We start from the raw sequence: 19,705 nt of genomic DNA, 5'->3' as shown, positions 1-19,705 counted from the left end.
TCCATTATTTACTCCATAAATGTGCTGATGGCATGGATCCATCCTGCTGACCTCAGCAGCCTTTTAAAAAAGATTTTGTGGTTTGTTTCCAGTATTATCTTAAATTGTGATTGAAGCAATAGGAAATTGCTTTGTGCCCCGCCAGCTCCAAGCAGGACTGGGAATCTAAACTTTGCCAAACCCCAAATCCTTTACAAGACGACCTTCCTTCTCACCCTGTGAATGAGCTGCACATTCCCTTTGAAACTGTCAGGGGTTTCTTAAAGACGCAAAGTCCCACTTACAGCTTTTTGCTCTGCTTGGGAAGTGCAGAAGGGCAATTCTTCATCCATCCGCTCCAGACTGCACTGCCTTAGGAACGCCGTCCACTCGCCAGGTTTTGCTCACTTGTGGCACTTCTGGAGGAGTAAGAAAGGGCAGTTGCACGATTCCAGCCAAAAAAGGAACGAAGAGCGGGACAGACAAAACATCCTGTGGAGATCCAGGCGTTCAGCTGGAAGTGTGGAGTGCTTGGGTTCTTGCCAATTGGATGTGGATCCCTCACTGCAATCTCTTGGCCTGCAGGAGAGTCTCACTCACCTGCAAAAGCAGAGAGCTCACTCGGTGGGCTCAGAATGGGCTGGTCTGATGCAAAGCTGTCAGAGCAATGTGAGGGCAGAGCCAGCCCAGCCGTGCCTGGGGCTGAGCCCAGCAGAGCCCTGGCAGAGCCCAGAGCAGCCTCAGCACCCGCAGAGCCCGGCTGGAAGGAGAGAAACCAGAAAGTGCCCGTCAGCCGAAGGCTCCTGTCCCCTCGTCCCTAGCGCCCGCAGTGCCCAGGCCACGCTGGCCGTGCTCAGAGCTGGGCCCAAAGCTGCCCATCACTGCTGCCTTTGGGGGCAGAGCAGGAGGGCAGGACACGTGCCCAGCCTGCAGCCGGCCACGGCACATCCAGCCCTCAGCAGCTGCGCAGAGCCAAAAGGCAGCTTGACGGCCGAGTGAAGAATCTGTGGCGTCTGCCCCAGCAAAGGGAGGAACCTTTGGTGCCCGGCCAGGCCGTGCCATGCCCACATCTGGGAGCATCCCCCCAGCTGTGGACTCACCTGCAAATTGGGCCCCAGGGAGCGTGTCTGAAGAGGGTGCCAGAATCCAAGTCGATCATCTTCAGCTGCCGGTGGCCAGGTCGAGGAAGAGCTTGGCATCCTTGGGGTTGTCCTTGGTGTCTCCAGCAGCAGCCCCACCTGATAAAGCTTCTCCAGGGGCTCCTCCTTCCCTGGGGGCCAGACCAGGCTGTCAGTGCTCTGCCCAGGGCCCCAGGCACCAACGAACCAGGACAAGCATAACTAGGGTGGATGGTGGCCACCAGTGCTTGCTACACCAGGTCTCCAGCTCCGCCCCAGCACAGATGTTCCCATCTGGTCATCCCTGCTCAGAGCTACAGGCAGGACAAAAACACTCTGGTTTTCTTTAGCACTGATTGCCATGAGATGTGTGGAGCTCTTACCTGTCAGGTCTTTGGATCAAACTGTGCACATGGACCTCTCCCATCTTCTTGGGACGATGAACACCCTGCAGCCAAGGATCACTGAAGAGGTCTTCTAAGGATGGCCTGTCCAAGGGTTGCATGGACAAACACCTCCTGATAACATTTTGGCACTCTGAAGAGAGAAACCAGAAACCAGCAGTCAGTTGGAGAAGGATCCCGTCTGCTTTGCCCCTCCATTCCCATGCCCAGGCCATGCTGGGTGTGCCCAGAGCTGTGCCTAAACTTCCCCATGGATTCTCTGTTTGGAGGAGAGCAGGACATGTGCCACCTCCTCAGCAGCCGCCAGAGCAGGGTGCTCATCAGCCTGCTGCTGTCTCCCAGCACCGGGATTCCCCTGTGCCCAGAGATGAGGACCCACCTTGAGAGAGCCATCGTGGGAACAAGATGCGCCCCCAGATGAACTGCTGGCCCCTCCTGAACGGGTGCTTCCCCATGACCAGGTGGTACAGCAGGAGGCCCAGGGACCAGATCGTCGCTGCCTCGCCGTGGTAGCGTTGGTGGTGGATCCACTCTGGTGGGCTGTAGGGCAGGGTTCCTATGGAACACAGACGGAGTTCATCAGGGGATGCTGCAACTCCTAAAGCCTCACCCCGGCATCCCTGGGCGTGTGGGGGCTGGCCCCCTCCCGCCCCCACCCAAAAGCAACTTGGCTCAAGAAATAACGCCGCTCCTAGCAGCCAGAGGGGGAAGCCGCGGTGCTACAGCCAGGCTGGGCCGTGAGATGCCCAGGAACATCCCCTGAGAGGGCTCACCTGCAAATTGCCTGTAGGCTGTGTCTTGGAGGAAGGCGCCACAGCCAAAGTCGATCAGTTTGAGCTGCCCGGTGGCCAGGTCGAGCAGGATGTTCTCGGGCTTGATGTCGCGGTGCAGGACCCCGCAGCTGGTGCAGTGCCGCACGGCCTCCAGCACCTGGCGGAACAGCCCCCGCGCCTCCTCCTCCGGCAGGAACCTCCGCTCCGCCAGGAAACCCGAGAGGTCCTGGCACCGCTCCGGACGCTCCAGCACCAACAGGAAGCCGTTGGGGAGCTCAAGCCACTCCAGCAGCTGAATGATGCCACCACATCCAGAGGACAGCCTGTCCAGCAGCACGATTTCCAGGGGCGCACGGGCGCCGTTGGGCTGCCGAAGGACCACGATGCCGTCAGTGGGGCTGAGGCTGTGCCAGGGCTCGGGAACCCCTCACCCAGCCCCGGATGCTCTGGGCCCCCCGCTCAGCCCACGCCCGCTCTCCCTGCAGGGCTCCCGCCGGCTCTTCCCCTGCCGGGCCCCAGCTTCTCCCGCCGGCCCCGCTCACTCACCAGCTCGCCCCAGTGCTGGACGCGGGCCCGGGGCACGCATTTGATGGCCACCTGCGAGCAAAGGCCAGCAGCGGGCTCAGCTCGCCGCCTGCCCCGCCGCGCCCCGATCTTCTCCTCCTCCTCCTCCGCCCTCCTCCTCCTCCTCCGCCCGCCGCCAGCCCCGCCGCTCACCGGGGCGCCGTCCGAGAGCCGCGTCCCCGAGTAGACGCTGCCGAAGCCTCCGCGCCCCAGCAGCGAACCCAGCCGGTACCGGTCCTGCAGGGCCTCCCGCGCCTCCCCTGCGGGCGACACGCGGCCCTCAGCGCTCGGCCCGGGGCCAGACACGGCCCCCGAGCGCCCCCCGAGCGCCCCGGGCCGGCCATCCCCACCCGCCCCGGGCCCCGGCGGCTCGAGGCCGGCGGCTGCGCTGCCGAGCGGCGGAGCTCGGGCCGGGGAAGCCGCGGCGGAGGCGGCGGGAGCGGCCGCGCCGCGTGTGTCCTTAGCGGGGCCCGGGAGAGGCCGGGACGGGGACGCCGAGAGGGGCCGGGGAGGTCGGGAAAGGGACGCCGGGAGAGGCTGCGGGACACCGAGGCAGAGTGCGGGACAGCGGGAGAGGGAGAGGAGGAACAAGAGAGGGACGGGGACGGGTCGTAGACGCCGTAGACTCGCTGCTGCCGCTGCTGCTGCCGCTGCCGCCGCTGCAACTGGAGCCCTGGGGCCGTTTGTCCGCGTGTCCGTTCCACGCTCCAGCCCCGCGCTCCCCGGGGGCAGCCCCCGAGCCGCTCCAAACACGGCAACTTGGCCGTACTGAGCCCACATCCAGAGGCCTGACTCCTGCGCCGTGGCGGAGGAATTCCCTCGGTCGCTGCTGTGCATTGTCCCTGCTGAGGCTCAGACACTGTCAGGACACATTCCCTGCTTGTAGGATTCGTGCCCGACCCAAGCACTACGCTTATGTCTCCAGCGTTACTTTGCAGCAAAAACAGGGGAAGGCAAACTCTGTGTACGGCCCATGGTATTTTCGAGGGTCTAAAACTCGCTAAGTCATCGATCTGAGAGGTGAGATCCATTTGGAATTAATGGCACGGAGAAGTAGTGCAACACGGAAAAGGGAAGCATAGAAATAAATAGAGGAAAACCTCTTGGTTTATTTCTTGCGTTTTCATTTCACTTCTGGAAAGCTGTTGCAGTTTTCCAGCAACCTTCACCACAGTCCCAGCTGCTCTTTTCAAGAACCTTTGGTGGAGAACGAGGTCGAGCTGCTGGCACAAGATGTGCCACCAACTGCAGCTTCTCCTGGATTTCCATACTGAGTGCAGCACGACTTTTGCAGCAAAGCAGGACAAATGTTTGGAAAACTTTACGATTTGTCCTTTCTTTTTTCCTTGTGGACTGGGGAGTTGTGCCATTGGTAAGGTTTTCCTTGTTACTGTTTTAATCCAAGAAAACAGGAGGTGGCACCAGCACTTGTTGGGGAATGCAACCCTGACTGAATCCAGAGACAGAATCTCCCTGACACTGTGTGAGCTCCCCGGGCTGGGCTCAGGTTCCTGCTGGGACTCTGCAGAGAGCTCCAGCTGGGATCAGCAGCAGCTGGAAATACCTCTGGGCATCTCCCTTTTCTGCTGCTCGCAGGAAGCAATGAAGTGAGTCAAGAAGTTCTGGTTTTTCTTTCTCCGGGTGCATTTTTGCATTTTGTTTGACACCCCAGCGGCAATTTTTGTGATGGCCTCTCTAAGTTGATTCTATTTCAGCAGCACCAGCAGCAGGGCTGTGTTGGAGCGCTGCAAATGTGGCCTGTGTGGCTTTAATTCCCCTCGACTTAGTGCCCGGGGACTTGGGAGCATTTCAGTCTCTTCTTTGCCCGGTGCCGGCAACAGAAAGACTGAGTTCACTGTCACAAAAGCACAGCGGGTAGCAAGGATGGAAAAAGGCAATTGCAGTTGTCCTGATAAAATCCAGTCGGCAGCCAGAGGGGTGCAGCAGCCGCCGCGATCTCCAATCGCCAAGGCAAAGGCAGCAGCAGCCTCCTGCCGTCACCTCGGGCGGAGTGAAACAGTGCTGAAAACAGCGCTGGAAGCCGACCCTTCCTTTCTCTGGAGGCTGGGTCGGGGCAGCACAGGCGGGCCCTGAGCAGTCTGGGCTGTTGGCGGGTGAGCGTTGCTCCAGGCCGCAGTGGAGCCGGACAAAGGCCTTGGAAGGCGAGGCAGGAGCAGGTGGGAAGGGGCCGGCGCTGCTGCTGCTCCTGCCCGGGAGCCCCGGCCGGGCCGGGCCGGCGCCCGCTGCGCTGCGGCTCCTGCTGCTGCCAGAGCCGGGCGGGCCTCGGGGACAGGGAATGGACACGGGGGGACAGCAAAGGCCGGCGGGGCTGCGGGGATGCTGGTGCTGGGGCCAGCGCCGGCACGGAGCTTCGGCCGCAATTGACCCGGAGGGAACCGCTGGGCAAAGGCTCCATTTCAGCCTTTCTTTCCTCACGGCTGCGAAACGACCGAAATAAAAGGAGAACCAGCAGGGCCCGGCCCCTTCTCCTTCGGGAGGAGCTCCACGCCTGGGGCCGGGAGGGGCCCTGAGGGGCCGGGAGGGGCAATGAAGGGCCATGAAGGGCTGTCGGGGGCCAGGAGAGGTTCTGTGTAGCCAGGAGGGGTTTGAGGGGCCGTGAGGAGCCTCAGCCCCGGCAGCAGCGGGGTCCCACCGTGTCCCCAGGGCAGGGCAGCCGTGAGGGGCCGCGAGTGCAGACGTGGCAGCAGAGCGGGCTTGGGGCACCTCCGGGAGGGGGTGAGAGCCTTCCCCAGCTCCAAACCACACCAAACCCACCACTAACAGGGTTTCCCATCTTTAGAATCCACTGGCAACTTGGAGTCCACTGAACCGTTTAATCCCAGTGGAAAATGCAAGGGAATTTTCCTAATGACTTACATCCAGCCTTGGTTAATCGTGTCTAAGGTTTAAAAATCTGACCAGTGAAAAGTAACACTAATAAATAATAAGAACAATAGCAAGAAATAAACTCCCAAATCCCAACACTCAGCACCACACCAAAATGACCAACCTCATTTTTCTTTACTAGCACAAGGTTCATGAAAACAAATGCTGTTAACTTTCTCCACCTCACATCTTCCCCACGAGACAAATGAGGCCGTTTGCAGTGTTTAATACAAGTCACAATGGAGGGCTGGAGGGAAGAACGGGGAGACACTACCAATTTACATGTCAAACCCAGCGGTCCAGCTTCAAAGTGGAGAGAATAAAATGGAATGGGGGCAGGGGCTGGTCAGATGTTCCTCTAAAGGATGGCAAAATCACCTCCAAGTGAACAGGAGGGGAAAATCAATCCCTATAAACCACCCAGGGTGTTCAGGGACTCAGCTGTGAGGAGCTGGACATGGACAGAGGCATCTGGAACAGTTCTTTCCTCAGGCTGAGCTCTCCAGCCTGGCCCTGAAGTCAATCAAGTGCTTTCCCAGAGCATTCCATGGTTGCCAACCACCCTTCAAGATGTGGCTCACAGGAGCAGAGAACCTTTCTCAAGGTTCTGAGCAGAAAAAGTGGCAAGAGATGCCCAATTCAGAGCCCTGTTTAAAAACCTGGAAAATAAAAATCAGTTGAACCCTGAAGCCCAGCGGTGGCTCCCAGAATCTCAGAGCCAAGGGAAAACGGGAAAGGCTTTTTACAAGAACCAACGCTGAAGAGCTCCCAGATGAATGTGTGTGACATTTTGAGAGGCTTCCAATTTTCCACAGTTTCCCTTGAATTGTTGAAATTGATTTTGCCTTTGCCTCCTCTTGCACTAAAGGAGCCTCATTTCAGCAGCCAGGAAGGCAAAGCTCATTCCTGGCCCTGGCTGCTGCTGTCCGTGCAGCATTTCCATCCCTCCCGTGGCCTCTTCCCTCAGGGTCCCCAGCAGCAGCAGCAGCTGCCGGAGCAGCACATGGAAGCTGCAGATGGAAGTGCTGCCCACCCCAGTCTGAAGCTGCACAAGGATCCTGCTGCCAGGAACCCCAATATTCCCTCCCAGGGGCCCTGCAAACAGTCACCAATTTTCAGAAGAGCAGTGTGGACAGCAGCTGCACCTGGCCGTTATCCTCTATGAAAGGAAGAAAAAAAGACCTCAGCATCGGCTGCTCGGGGCTCAGCTGGGCGTGAGCCTGCAAACCCACAGGGCACCAAGTGTTTGGTGGGCACACAGTGGCCGTGGCTGGGGGCACAGAGCCTTGCATGGTCAGAGAGTGGCAGGAGCACCGCAACCAGCTGCAGGGCGACAGGGCTGGGTCTCAGCATGTCCTTGTCCAAAACTGCAAAGCTGAGCATCACGGCCGTCATCCTGACTGACTGTTCATCTGTGTCCCGCAGGAGCTCCACAAAATGTTCAGTCAGGGGCCACACTTTTTTGGCCTGTGAGGAACACAAGTCGTGAAACGCCGCCCTGGTGCCAACAGGGCCCAGAGGCCAAAGGCCTGTCCCGAGGTACTCGGGCAGCCGAACCAGGAGGCAGGAGAGCTGGGAGCAGCTGCCTGAGCTCTCGAAGGCCAGCCAAGCCCAAGCGACTGCATTCCCCAGCTCAGCTCCAGCCACTGCCCCCTTGTCACCATTGAGGGAGGGATCCTCAGTGAGCTCGAGAAGGGCCCTGAGCGCAAGGTTACACCTTTCCCTGCACTCACTCCGCAGGTACTTTGGGGGAGCGCCAGAGCAGCCGGCTGGCAGGAACATGGCAGCTCCCCAGGGGCTGCTTGTGGCCTCTGACACCCAATTCCTCAGGGCTTCCCACCAGCCCAGCCCCTCAGAGTCTCCCCCAGCCCGGCCAGCCTGCCCGGCAGCAGAGGCGCAGCCCCACAGCAGCTCCAGAGGAGCCCGATCAAGAGGCACCGCGGAGCCCTCAGCAATCCGGCCAGCAGCACACGGGCAGGAGGACACAGACGGCGGTTCCTGGCTGGCACAGGGCTTGTGGCCATCTCCAGGCTCCGGCCTCGCAGGGATGCCCACAGCTCCGGCCCCCGCCCACGCGCTCTCTCGGCAGTGCAAAGGCTTCCGCAGGACCACCGAGGGCCGAGGGGCTTCTGGCCATTTTCCCTGCAAGGCTGCACGCCTGGGCAGCTTGCTGAGCACAAAGCACCCTTTTCCCCCTCTTCCCCTGTGCACCCAGGGCAGCAAAAGAAAAATCCTGGGAGTCCGTGTATTGTAACACATATCCTATATTTATATACTGAAGAAAAAAAAGAAGAAAAGAAGAATCCTGTAGAAGAAGAAAATCCCCACTGGCTCAGTTGGCCCCAGCAGGCAGAGTGTCCCAGATCAGCTCTCCGCAGAGCTCCAGCAGCGCAGCCAGCCCAGGCCCGACAGTCGAGGCCGTGTCTTCCGTGCCCTGCGGAGCTGATCTCGCAGCTTCTGCAGGATGGAGTACGGAGCTCTCTGGACTGCCCGGAGGACCAAGGCTGTTTCAATGGCCAGGTTTCTGATGGCAGGGCTGCTGTCATCTGCCGTGTCTTCAAGGGCTGCAAGACAGAGGAACACGGGGCCATAGCCCTGATCAGCAGGGACCCGAGGAGAGCCCCCTGCCAGGGCCAGCCCAGCCCGCTCTTGCCATGGCCACGAGGGAGCAGGGACCAAGGGGATTGAAACATTAATTTTGAAGAATTACAGACTTTAACTGGATATTGCTGAAGTAAGACAGATAGACTTCCCTTTTGATAAGCAGAAGCCGGATTTAAGGAACTGATAAATCATGGGGCCTGTCAACTTATGTTTGTGTGTTCTGACTAATCAATAGGCTTCAAGAAGGACAATGAATTCAGAAATCAAATACTCCTGGGAAAACGGGATTCAGTCGTCACGCAACACTAAAAGGTTAAAAAGTCAAAGCGAAGAAGACTCACTTACTTCATCATTTTGAGACCCCGCCCCATAAAAAAGACCACCGACCCATTTCAAAGAACAAACCACGCATGCTTAATAGCTTTTGGCTAATTACCATAGGGAGCGGGGAATGGGAGGTACTAAAGTCATGAATATACATTTGTGTTTTGGGTATTCAATCCTTCTGTACATAAAAAGACCCTGTGATCTTCTGTGAGCGCGCGTGTGTTCGGGAGCTATCCCGCACGCTGCCCGGCGTCGTAATTAAACATACACTTTCTAACTCTAAACTGCTGGAGAGTCTTTTGTCCGTCATTGTTGGATATCGGCATTAGGGCGATATTCCTATTTTTTTAATAATTCAATAGAACACCCCAAATTGCCCAATATGGACCCCAAATTTCCAAGAATTAGCTGTATAGAGCCAAAAATTCACAAAAATTTCCTTTATGTGCCCCAAAACTCCACTATAGAGGTGCCAAGACTCCCCCAGACCCCCTTACATCCCATGCAGAGAACCCCAGATCCCCTATAGGGTCCCCCAGGCGCCCCCGGACCCTCTATCGAGCCCCTATATATCCCCTCAGACCCCCCTGGGGACCTCCAGACTCCCCCAGACCCCCCAAATCCCCCACAGACACCGGACCCCATTTAGGGACGCCCGGACCCCCTTTACGGACCCTCTACAGAGCCCCCAGACCCCGATAGAGCCCCTCGACCCGCCCAGCCCCCTTTAGGGATCCCCAGACCGCCCTAAAGCCCCTACAGACCGCCCCAAATCTCCTGCAGATCCCCCATCAAATCCTCTAAGGAGACTTCCAGGTCCCCCCAGACCCCTATAGATCCCCTAGAGATCCCCTATAGATCCCCCATTGCCCCACCGTAGGTCTCGGACACGCCGGAGCCGGCTCGGGGGACACGGAATAAAGATGACGGCGCCCGGGAGAGCCACCTCTGGGTAATGTACGCATGCGCTCGAGGGAACGCGCCAGCAGATGGGCGGGGCCCAAGGGAAAAGAGGCGTGGCCAATGAAAGGGCGGGGAACGAATGGAACGAGGCGGGGTCAGAGAAGGGCGGGAACTGGGAGGGGAAAGGGGCGGGGTCCGGGAAACGGCGGGAATTCTGAGGGGAAATGGGCGGGGTCAGGGGAACGCGCGGTCCTAAAAGGGCCCGGTTTGGCTTAAAATCACCCGCAAGACCCTAAAATCTCCGGCACCGAGACCGAGACCGACACCGGAACCGAGACCGGCACCGCTCCGGGACCCGCACTGTGGGACCGACACCGAAACCGGCACCAGAACTGGTACCGGAACCAAGACTGAGACCGACACCGACACTGGGACCGGCGCCGGGAGCGCTGCGGAACCGGCACCGGCACCAGGACTGCGGCCAGAACCCAGACCGGGAGCGCTCCGGGATCGAGACCGAGACCGGCACCGGAACCAGCACCGAGACTGGCACCGCTCCGGGACCAAGACTGGGATTGGCACTGGGAGCACTCCGGGACCAAAAACGGCACCGGCACCGCTCCGACACCGAGATTGAGACCAGGACCGAAACTGGAACCGGCACTGGCACCGAGACTGGCACCGCTCCGGGATCGAGATCGGCACCGCGACCGGAATCAGCACCGGGAGCGCTCCGGGACCGAGACTGAGACCGAGGCCGAAACAGGGACCGGGATCGGACCCGGAATCGCTCCGGGATCGGCTCCAGGATCGCTCCGGGACCGCCGCGTTCGCTCCGGGGAGTTTTGGCCGCGCCCCCGGGCGGGACTGGGAGGGACGGGGAGGTTGCCCTGGGCCGGGCGGGACCGCCTCGGTTCGCATCGTTCCGAGGCGGCCACCCCGGTCCAGATGATCCCAGTCTCTATGGTTCTGATCCAGATGGTCCAGCCTGTGAAATCCCAGTCCATGTGATCCCAGTCTGTAAAATCCCAGTCCATGTGACCAAGAACTCTCCAAGTGTGATTTACTCTCAAACCACATCCCACCCACCCAGCCCCACACAATCCCGATCCCAACATCCGCCCACAAAAATATCCCCAAACCCAGGGACCCCCCGGGATATTTGGGGCGAGCTCCCCCTCCCCGGGCACCTGCGGGATGGGGGGCGATGATCCCGGCGGTGCCGCCAGTTCAGGGAGCGCTGGAGCCGCCGCTCCCTCCGCTCGTCTTCTCCTCCCGCTCCTGCTGCCGCGGCGCCTCTTCCTCCCTCCCTCCTCCTCCTCCCCCGGGCCTGGGCCCGGCCTGGGAGGGCGGGGGCCAAGGAAAGGGCGGGAACTGGGAGGGGAAAGGGGCGGGGCCAAGGGGACGCGCGGTCCTAAAACCGCCCGGGTTCGCTTAAAATCGCCAGTTGTGCCGAAAATCCACCGTAAATCCACCAGGTTTAGCTTCAAATCATCCAAATGGGCCAAAAATCTCCGGGAACGGGACAAGATCAGCACCGGAACCCGCAGCAACACCAACACTGAGACCGTCACCGCAACTGAGACCGGCCCCGCACAGGCACCGGCACTGGGACCGACACCGAAACCGGCACCAGAACTGGTACCGGAACCAAGACTGAGACCACGACCGACAATGCGACCGGCGCCGGGAGCGCTCCGGAACCGGCCCCGGGAAGGCTCCAGGACCGCGGCCAGAACCGAGACCGGCAGCGCTCCGGGACAGACCGAGACCGGCACCGGAATCAGCTCCGAGACTGGCGCTGATCCGAAACCGAGACTGAGACCGAGCCCGAAACCGGGACGGGGATCGGACCCGGAATCGCTCCGGGATCGCTACGGGACCGCCGCGCTCGCTCCGGGGAGTTTTGGCCGCGCCTCCGGGCGGGACTGGGCGGGACCGAGCTGGGAGACTCGGAGCTTCCCAAGGCTGAAAATGACTCCTTTAGTTTTTCGGAATGTGTCTCCCTTAGTATTTTACACAGACCAATCTGATTGGTGACAAAAAGACAAACCTCGTCAATCACATTGGTCAGAGCAGAGGGACATCAAGAAGTCCCTCCTAGGAAAAGGAATGAAAAACAATGCTACAGTTTTTAGAAAAACACTCCTCTTGTTTACAGAAAATTCCCTGAGAAAAGAATTTCACAAAACCAAAAGATCTCAGGCACGAAAGCAGGGCTACAGTCTCTCTTGGCTTTTGCAGTACAAAGAGAGGGAGAAGAGAAAATAATTAAGGTCTAATCAAAAGGATAATCGGCAAGGTGACTTCCCAACACGGAACACAGGGAATGTGGGTCACCGGGGCTCTGCCCAATGGGGCTCCTCCAGTGGGGGCTGGAGCTGGAGCCGAGCTCGAAGCTCTTTCTGCACTGGGGGCACTGGCAGGGCTTTCCTGATGGTGCCTTTGTTGGTGTTGGGTCAAGGCTGAGCTCTGTGAGCAGCTCTTCCCACACTGGGGACACTCTTGGGGCCTCTCCCCAGTGTGGATGCGCCGGTGGATGATGAGGTTGGAGTTGTGCCTGAAGCCCTTCCCGCAGTCGGGGCAGCGGAAGGGCCTCTCCTCTGTGTGTGTCTGCTGGTGTTCAAGGAGCTTGCTGCTGACCCGAAACCCCTTCCCACACTGGCAACACTTGTAGGGCCTCTGCCCAGTGTGGATTTTTAGGTGCAAGCTCAGGCTAGCTCTGTGGCTGAAGCCCTTCCCACACTCCCCACACTTGTACGGCCTTTCCCCAGTGTGGATGTTCTGGTGCTGGATCAGGTTGATTTTCTGGCTGAAGCTCTTCCCACATTCCCCACACTCGTAGGGCCGTTCCCCGGTGTGGGTCCTTTGGTGGAGGATCAGGTGGGAGCTCCGGCTGAAGCTCATCCCACATTCCCCACACTTGTAGGGCCTTTCCCCAGTGTGGATTCTATGGTGAAAGATCAGCCTGGACCTCAGACTGAAGCTCTTCCCACATTCCCCACACTCATAGGGTCTCTCTCCGGTGTGGATGCTTTGGTGGCTGATCAGACTTGAACTCTGGATTAAATTCTTCCCACATTCCCTACACTCATAGGGCCTCTCCCCAGTGTGGATCTTTTGGTGTAGCCTCAGGTTGGCTCTCTGCCTGAAGCCCTTCCCACATTCCCCACACGTGTACGGCCTTTCCCCAGTGTGGATGTTCTGATGCTCAGTCAGGGTGGCTCTCTCTGTGAAGCTCTTCCCACATTCCCCACACTCGTAGGGTCGTTCCCCTGTGTGGAACATCTGGTGGCGGAGTAGGCTGGACCTCTGCCTGAAGCTCATCCCACATTCCCCACACTCGTAGGGCTTCTCCCCAGTGTGGATCCTTTGGTGGAAGTTCAGGTTGGCTCTGTACCTGAAGCCCTTCCCACACTCCCCACACTTGTACGGCCTTTCCCCAGTGTGGATGTTCTGGTGCTGGATCAGGTTGATTCTCTGGCTGAAGCTCTTCCCACATTCCCCACACTCGTAGGGTCGTTCACCTGTGTGAATCCTTTGGTGGCAGATCAGGCTGTTGGCCTGGCTGAAGCTCTTCCCACACTCGGAGCACTTGTGGGGTTTCTCCCCATCACAAAGCTGCTCGTGGACCACCAGCTCTGAGCTCTGGCTCCATCTCCGGCCGCCTTCCCGGCCCGGCCTGGCTCTTTCCTCCTCACATCCTCGCCAGCTGCGTTTGCAGCCCCTCCTCCTCAGGGATCTCCGGCCCTTTTCCTCCCCGTTGCATTCCTGCGCCGTGGAGCCGCTCAAAACGGCCTCTGCCACGAGCTTCTGCCGCGGGGATTTGTCCTCCCTGCTCTCCATGCTCGGCTCCTTGTCTGGGGGAGGAAGGACAAGGACAGGATGGGATTTGCCTCCGCGTCACAGGGAAGGGGAAGGAGATCCCCCGTCTGCTCGGTGCCCGCCCTCCCCGGGCTGCGGCGAGTCCCAGGAACCCGAAAAGCTCCCCCCTCTTCTGTCTCCCCACCTACGGATACTGGGAGTGACTGGGCTTACACTGGGAGCAGCCACTTCCAGCACCGCGACTCCCGAACCCTCTTCCCGGCCATCCCGCCCCTCCAGCCCCTAACGGGGTCCCGGCAATCCCAGGCGTTCCCCCGCCTCTCGGGCTCCCCGCTTTGCGGTTCTGGGCTCTCCTCTCTCTGGGCTCCCGCTCAGGGAAGCGGCGGCTCTCCCGGGCTCCCCAAACCCGGTGTTCCCCCGCCCCGGCTCTGCCGACACCGGGACACCCCAAAAACACCTCCCGGGGAGCCCCCGATGTGCCCCCGAGGGGCATCTGCTGCTCGGCTTTGGATCCCCGCGAGCTCCAAACATCCCCCCAACAAACCCCAAACCCAGGGACCCCCCGGGATATTTGGGGCGAGCTCCCCCTCCCCGGGCACCTGCGGGATGGGGGCGATGATCCCGGCGGTGCCGCCAGTTCAGGGAGCGCTGGAGCCGCCGCTCCCTCCGCTCGTCTTCTCCTCCCGCTCCTGCTGCCGCGGCGCCTCTTCCTCCCTCCCTCCTCCTCCTCCCCCGGGCCCGGGCCCGGCCTGGGAGGGCGGGGCCAAGGAAAGGGCGGGAACTGGGAGGGGAAAGGGGCGGGGTCAGGGACAGGGCGGGAATCGTGAGGGCAATGGGCGTGGCCGAGGGGACGCGCGGTCCTAAAAGGGCCCGGTTCGAACGAAAATCATTCAAACGGGCCTGAAATTGTCTAAAGAAGCCTAAAATCCACCCTTACACCGATCAGGTTTGGCCTCAAATCACCCTAAGAGGCCTGCAATCCCCACAAAGTGGCCTAAAATCACCCAAAGGGCACTAAAAGCCACCTTATAGCCACAGGGTTTGGCCTGAAATCAGCCACTTGGGGATAAAATCATCCAAAGGGGTCTAAAACCAGCCAATGCGGCCTAAAATTGCCAAACGTGGTTTCAAACCCACACAAAATGGCCAAGAATCCCCTCAAATCTCCTAAAACGCTGTGAAATCCTCCCTGAAAATACCGGGTGTGGCCTAAAATCAAGAAAATGTACCTAAAGTCCACCCTAAAACCGAACAGATTTCAACTAAATTCACCCAAATGGGACTAAGCCCCACCGAAATGGGCCTAAAAAACATTCAAAGGGATCAGAAATCCCCCCTAAAACTGCCCAGTTTATCTTAAAATCACTCAAATGGGACTAAACCCCACCAGATTTTGCCTAAAATCAGACAAAGGGGCCCAAAATCCACACTAAAAGGCTCAAAACCCCACCCTAAACCTGCCCAGTTTGGCCTAAAATTACCCAAACCCGCCTAAAATCTCCGGGACCTGGACCCAGACCAAAATCAGCAGCAGAAGCGGCACCAGCACCAGGAGTGAGACCGACACCGGATCCGAGACTGGCTCCGAGAGCGGCACCGCTGCAGGACCGGGACCGGAACCGACAGCAGCACCCGCAGCGGCGCTGCACAGGCACCGGGACTGCGGCCGAGACCGGGACGGAAACCGGCACCAGAGCTGCCACCGGGACAAGACTGAGACCGGGACCGCAACCGGCAAAAAACGGCCCAAAAGTCACCAAACACGCCCCTAAAGAGACCGACAGTGCCTGAAAGGTGCCGGAAAATGGCCACAAAATGGCCCCCAAATGACCAAAACCTGACTAGAAATGCCCCTGAAATTACAAAACATGTCTCAAAATGATTCAAAGCGTGACCAAAAATGACCCAAGAGTGACAGAAAATTGCCCAAAATGCCGCAGGATGGGGGAGAGCCCGGAGAGACACAGAATTCCCAAAAATTTTTTTAAAAAATCACCCCAAAATTGCATAAAAAAGGAAAATTATTTTTAAAAAATCCTGAAAAAACCCTCAAAATAGCTCAGAAAAAGAAAAAAACCCAGAAAATGCCTGCAAAACTTCCAGTAATATTCCCAAATTTTCCCAGACTCCCCAGAATTTCCCAAATTCCCCAAAATTCCCCAGAAATTCAACCAAACTCCATCAAAAATCACCCAGAAAATGAAAAAAACCAAGCCAAACAAACCCTTCAAATGCTCAGAAATATTTTTTAAAATCCCTCAAAACTCCACAAAAATTCCCTGAAAACTCCCCAACTCCTCAGATTTCTCAAAATTCCCAACATATACCCCAAAGAAGCCCCCAAATAACAACAGAAAACAGTCTGAAAATGCAAAAACACCACCCCAAAGTTCCTAAAAATATTTTAAAAATCCCCGAAAGCACCCAGAAAGTCCCCCAAAATCCAAAGAAAATTTCCCGAAACTTCCACAAACTCACAGAATTCCTGAAATCCTTGACAATTGCCAAAATTTCCTACACGTGCTCTCGATGAAGTGGTGCAGCAGGCAGGACTTGCTCGTGCCGGTGCTGCAGATCACCAAGAACTGCCGGAACTTCCCACGTTTGGTATCAAAATTCCCCAAAATCCCCTCTTGAGAGCCCAAAATTCCCACACTTGGACCCAAAGTCCCTGCTTTTGGATCCAAAATTCCCCCAAAATTCCCCTCAAAATTCCCAATAGAGGCCCCAAAATTCAAAAAAGTTCCCAATAGAAAACCCCAAATTGCCCCATTTCGACCTCTACATTTCCAAGAATTCCCTGTACAGAGCCCAAAATTCCCTCCAAGGATCCCAAAATTTCCCTACAGAGACCCCAAGACCCTCCCCAAACCCTCTATATGCTCCCCCAGGCTCCCATAGAAGCCCTATAGACCCACCCCAAACCCCTTTTAGGGACCCCCGCAGATCCCCTATAGACCCCCCAGACCCCCCCTAAATCCCCTATAGAGACCCCCAGACCCCTTCCCAATCCCCTGTGGGACCCTCCCCCCCAGCCCCTTTTAGGAAGCCCCAAGCCCTCCCCAAATCCCCTGCAGAGACCCTGAGATCCCCTAAATGGACCCTCAGACCCCTTCCAGGGACCCCCAGGCCCTCCCAAAATCCCCTAGGGAGACCCCCAGATCCCCTAGGGAGACCCCCAGGCCACGCTGAACCCTCTCGAGATCCCCTATATATCCCCTGGAGCCCCCTCAGAGCCCCTTTGGGGACCCTCAGACCGCCCCAAAACCCCACACAGGGACCCACGGACACCCCCACACCTCCCCGGAGCCGCTACAGGCTCCCCCAGAACCCCGACAGACCCCCCAAGCCCCGGAAAGGCCACCCAGACCCCAATAATCCCCAAAAGAGACCCCCAGAGCCCCGGACTTAGGGACGCCCCGAGCCCCTTTACGGACCCCTACGGACCCTCCACAGACCCCTCAGACCCCTATGGAGCCCCTATAGCCCCCCAAACCCCCTTTAGGGACGCCCAGACCGCCCTAAATCCCCTATGGACCCCCTTAAACCCCTTACACACCACCCACTAAACCCCCTAAAGACACCCCCAGGTCCCCCCAGACCCCTAGAGATCCCCTAGAGATCCTCTAGAGATCCCCCACTGCCCCACCGTAGGTCTCGGACACGCCGGAGCCGGCTCGGGGGACCAGGAACAAAGATGGCGGCGCCCGGGGGAGCCACTTCTGGGTCATCTGCGCATGCGCTGGACGGAACGTGCCAGTAGATGGGCGGGGCCCAAGGGAAAAGAGGCGTGGCCAATGAAAGGGCGGGGAACGAACGGAACGAGGCGGGGTCAGAGAAAGGGCGGGAACTGGGAGGGGAAAGGGGCGGGGCCAAGGGGACGCGCGGCCCTAAAACCGCCGGGTTTGCCCTGAAATCCCCCAAAATGCGCCTAAAACTCTCCAAAGGGGCCTCAAATCCACCCTAAACCCGATCAGGTTTGGCCTCAAATTATCCAAATGGGATTAAAATCCCCACAAAGTGGCCTAAAATTACCCAAAGGGCACTAAAATGCACCCTAAATCTCCATGGTTTGGCCTCAAATCAGCCAAATGGGGTTAAAAGAATCCAAAGGGCTCTAAAATCCAACCAAGGGGCCTAAAATTGAACAAACTGGTTTAAAAAAACCCACACAAAATAGCCTGAAATCACTCCTAAATCTCCCAAATGGGTGTAAAATCCAAACTGAACGTACCCGGTTTGGCCTAAAATCAACCAAAAAGATCTAAAATCACCCAGCATGGCCTGAAAGCCACACAAAAGGACCTAAAATCACCAGAGAAGGACTTTGTTTGACATGAAATTATCCAAAGAGGCTGAAAATCCACTCATAAGGACCAAAAATAACCAAAAAGAAGGGGCCTAAAATCTCCCACGCACACCTAAGATCCACCCATGTGGGGCGAAAATCATTCAAAGGGACTTAAAATCCACCAAAAATATCCCAGTTTATCATAAAATCACCCAAATGAGGCGAAACCAGACCCGAATGGGCCTAAAATCATCCAAAGGGATAAAAAATCCACCCTAAAGCCTACCAGATTTGGCCCCAAACCACCCAAAGTTATCTAAAATCCACCCAACACGGAACACAGGGAATGTGGGTCACCGGGGCTCTGCCCAATGGGGCTCGTCCAGTGGGGGCTGGAGCTGGAGCCGAGCTCGAAGCTCTTTCTGCACCGGGGGCACTGGCAGGGCTTTCCTGATGGTGCCTTTGTTGGTGTTGGGTCAAGGCTGAGCTCTGTGAGAAGCTCTTCCCACACTGGGGACACTCTTGGGGCCTCTCCCCGGTGTGGATGCGCCGGTGGATGATGAGGTTGGAGTTGTGCCTGAAGCCCTTCCCGCAGTCGGGGCAGCGGAAGGGCCTCTCCTCTGTGTGTGTCTGCTGGTGTTCAAGGAGCTTGCTGCTGACCCGAAACCCCTTCCCACACTGGGAACCCTCGTAGGGCCTCTCCCCAGTGTGGATCTTTTGGTGCAAGCTCAGGCTGGCTCTGTGGCTGAAGCCCTTCCCACATTCCCCACACTTGTACGGCCTTTCCCCAGTGTGGATGTTCTGGTGCTGGATCAGGTTGATTCTGTGGCCGAAGCTCTGCCCACATTTACCACTCCTGCTCTGGCCATCTGTGAGGTGATGATGTAACTGGAGAAGCTCCATTCCAGAGGAGGAGCTATGAAACCTGGTTCTGGGGTGGAGTGGCGACATGGACTAAATTCACGCTCCTTTGATGCAGGGCATGCCCTGAAGTTGGATGGGCTGCCTGCATCTCCCAGCTGAGCATCACCTTCTGTCTCCTGCTGCCGCTCAGCAGCTTTTCACCAATCCAGGGGTTGGGATGTATTTGTTGCATCAGCAACTCATCAAAGAAAACTTGTTTTGCAGTCACAAGTACGTTTCAGATTGTTTTATTCCCGAGCATCCCTGACAACTAAACACTGAGCTTTTGTTGTGCCTGAAGGCAAGTGAAGCAGCAGCATGGTGGCCGAGGCTGGAACGCGTGACCACCGTGCCAATTGCCCGGAGCGCCGTCAGGCAGTGCCGGGATCCCGGCTGCGGTTCTGGTCCCCACAACGGAGGAATCGCAGCCCCTGCCTCAGAGCCTGTCAGAAAGGCACCCAAGTGAGAGCAGAGGGAGGGCACCCTTCCAGTCTCTCTTGGGCATGGCCACAAAGCAGCCCCTGCTTCTCCTTCCTCCGCCTGTGTTTGGGGTGTGCTGACGGCAGCGCCAGCCAGGTTGTGCTCTGTGTTCCAAAGGCTGTGGAGAGCGGGCATGAAAAGTGCTGCGTGCACAGCGGAGAGTCCTGGAAGGTGCTGGCAAGAGCGTCCTGTGGGAACAGGGCTCTGGTCTCTGGCCGGGAACAGCCTGGTTTTGCTGCTGTGAGCGCAGGCAGGAGTGGAGGCAGGTGAAGAGGCAGCGGGCGGCTTGTGTTTGTAGAGGGCCTGGGGCTGCATGTGCGAACCTCCACCTGGAATCACACTGGGGGGAATACGAGCTAGAGCTGGAGCGCCTGGCCAGAAAGGACCAGAAGGAATTCAGCCTTGCCAGGGTTTCTTAGGAGTGTGTTGGTGTTCCCCAGGAAAGTTCCCAATGTGGAGAAACGCCTCTGGGGAAAAGAGGCTTGCTTCTCAAGGAAAGCACTTTCCATGGAGCTCCCAGTGAGGAAGGTGCAAGTGTCCCCCTTTAGCTGTCTGTGGTCCTTTCAGTCCTTGAGGCCCGTGGCACTTGGCAGATGGAGAAGGGAAGGGAGAAGGCTGTGAAGAGCAGGTTTGGAATCCAGCTGGACC

General features: G+C 58.0%; 1 protein-coding gene across 1 annotated transcript; it reads right to left on the bottom strand.

Annotated features, from left to right (window-relative positions):
- Positions 1-575: 575 nt before the first annotated feature.
- LOC136304418 (serine/threonine-protein kinase pim-1-like) lies at positions 576-17,114 on the bottom strand. Its single transcript, XM_066207976.1, has 7 exons — positions 17,025-17,114; positions 2,992-3,084; positions 2,821-2,871; positions 2,275-2,641; positions 1,881-2,057; positions 1,481-1,634; positions 576-579 (listed from the first exon to the last, which is right to left on the bottom strand). The coding sequence occupies exons 1-7, from the start codon at positions 17,112-17,114 to the stop codon at positions 576-578; spliced, it is 936 nt and encodes a 311-aa protein (XP_066064073.1).
- Positions 17,115-19,705: the final 2,591 nt, after the last annotated feature.

The sequence above is a fragment of the Chamaea fasciata genome, unplaced genomic scaffold, assembly GCF_029207755.1.
Source record: "Chamaea fasciata isolate MVZ Bird 193981 ecotype frontalis unplaced genomic scaffold, bChaFas1.0.hap1 SCAF_81, whole genome shotgun sequence".
Lineage (NCBI taxonomy): Eukaryota > Metazoa > Chordata > Aves > Passeriformes > Sylviidae > Chamaea > Chamaea fasciata.
The sequence above is the reverse complement of the archived record's forward strand: the minus strand, read 5'-3'. Positions and strand labels throughout refer to the sequence as shown.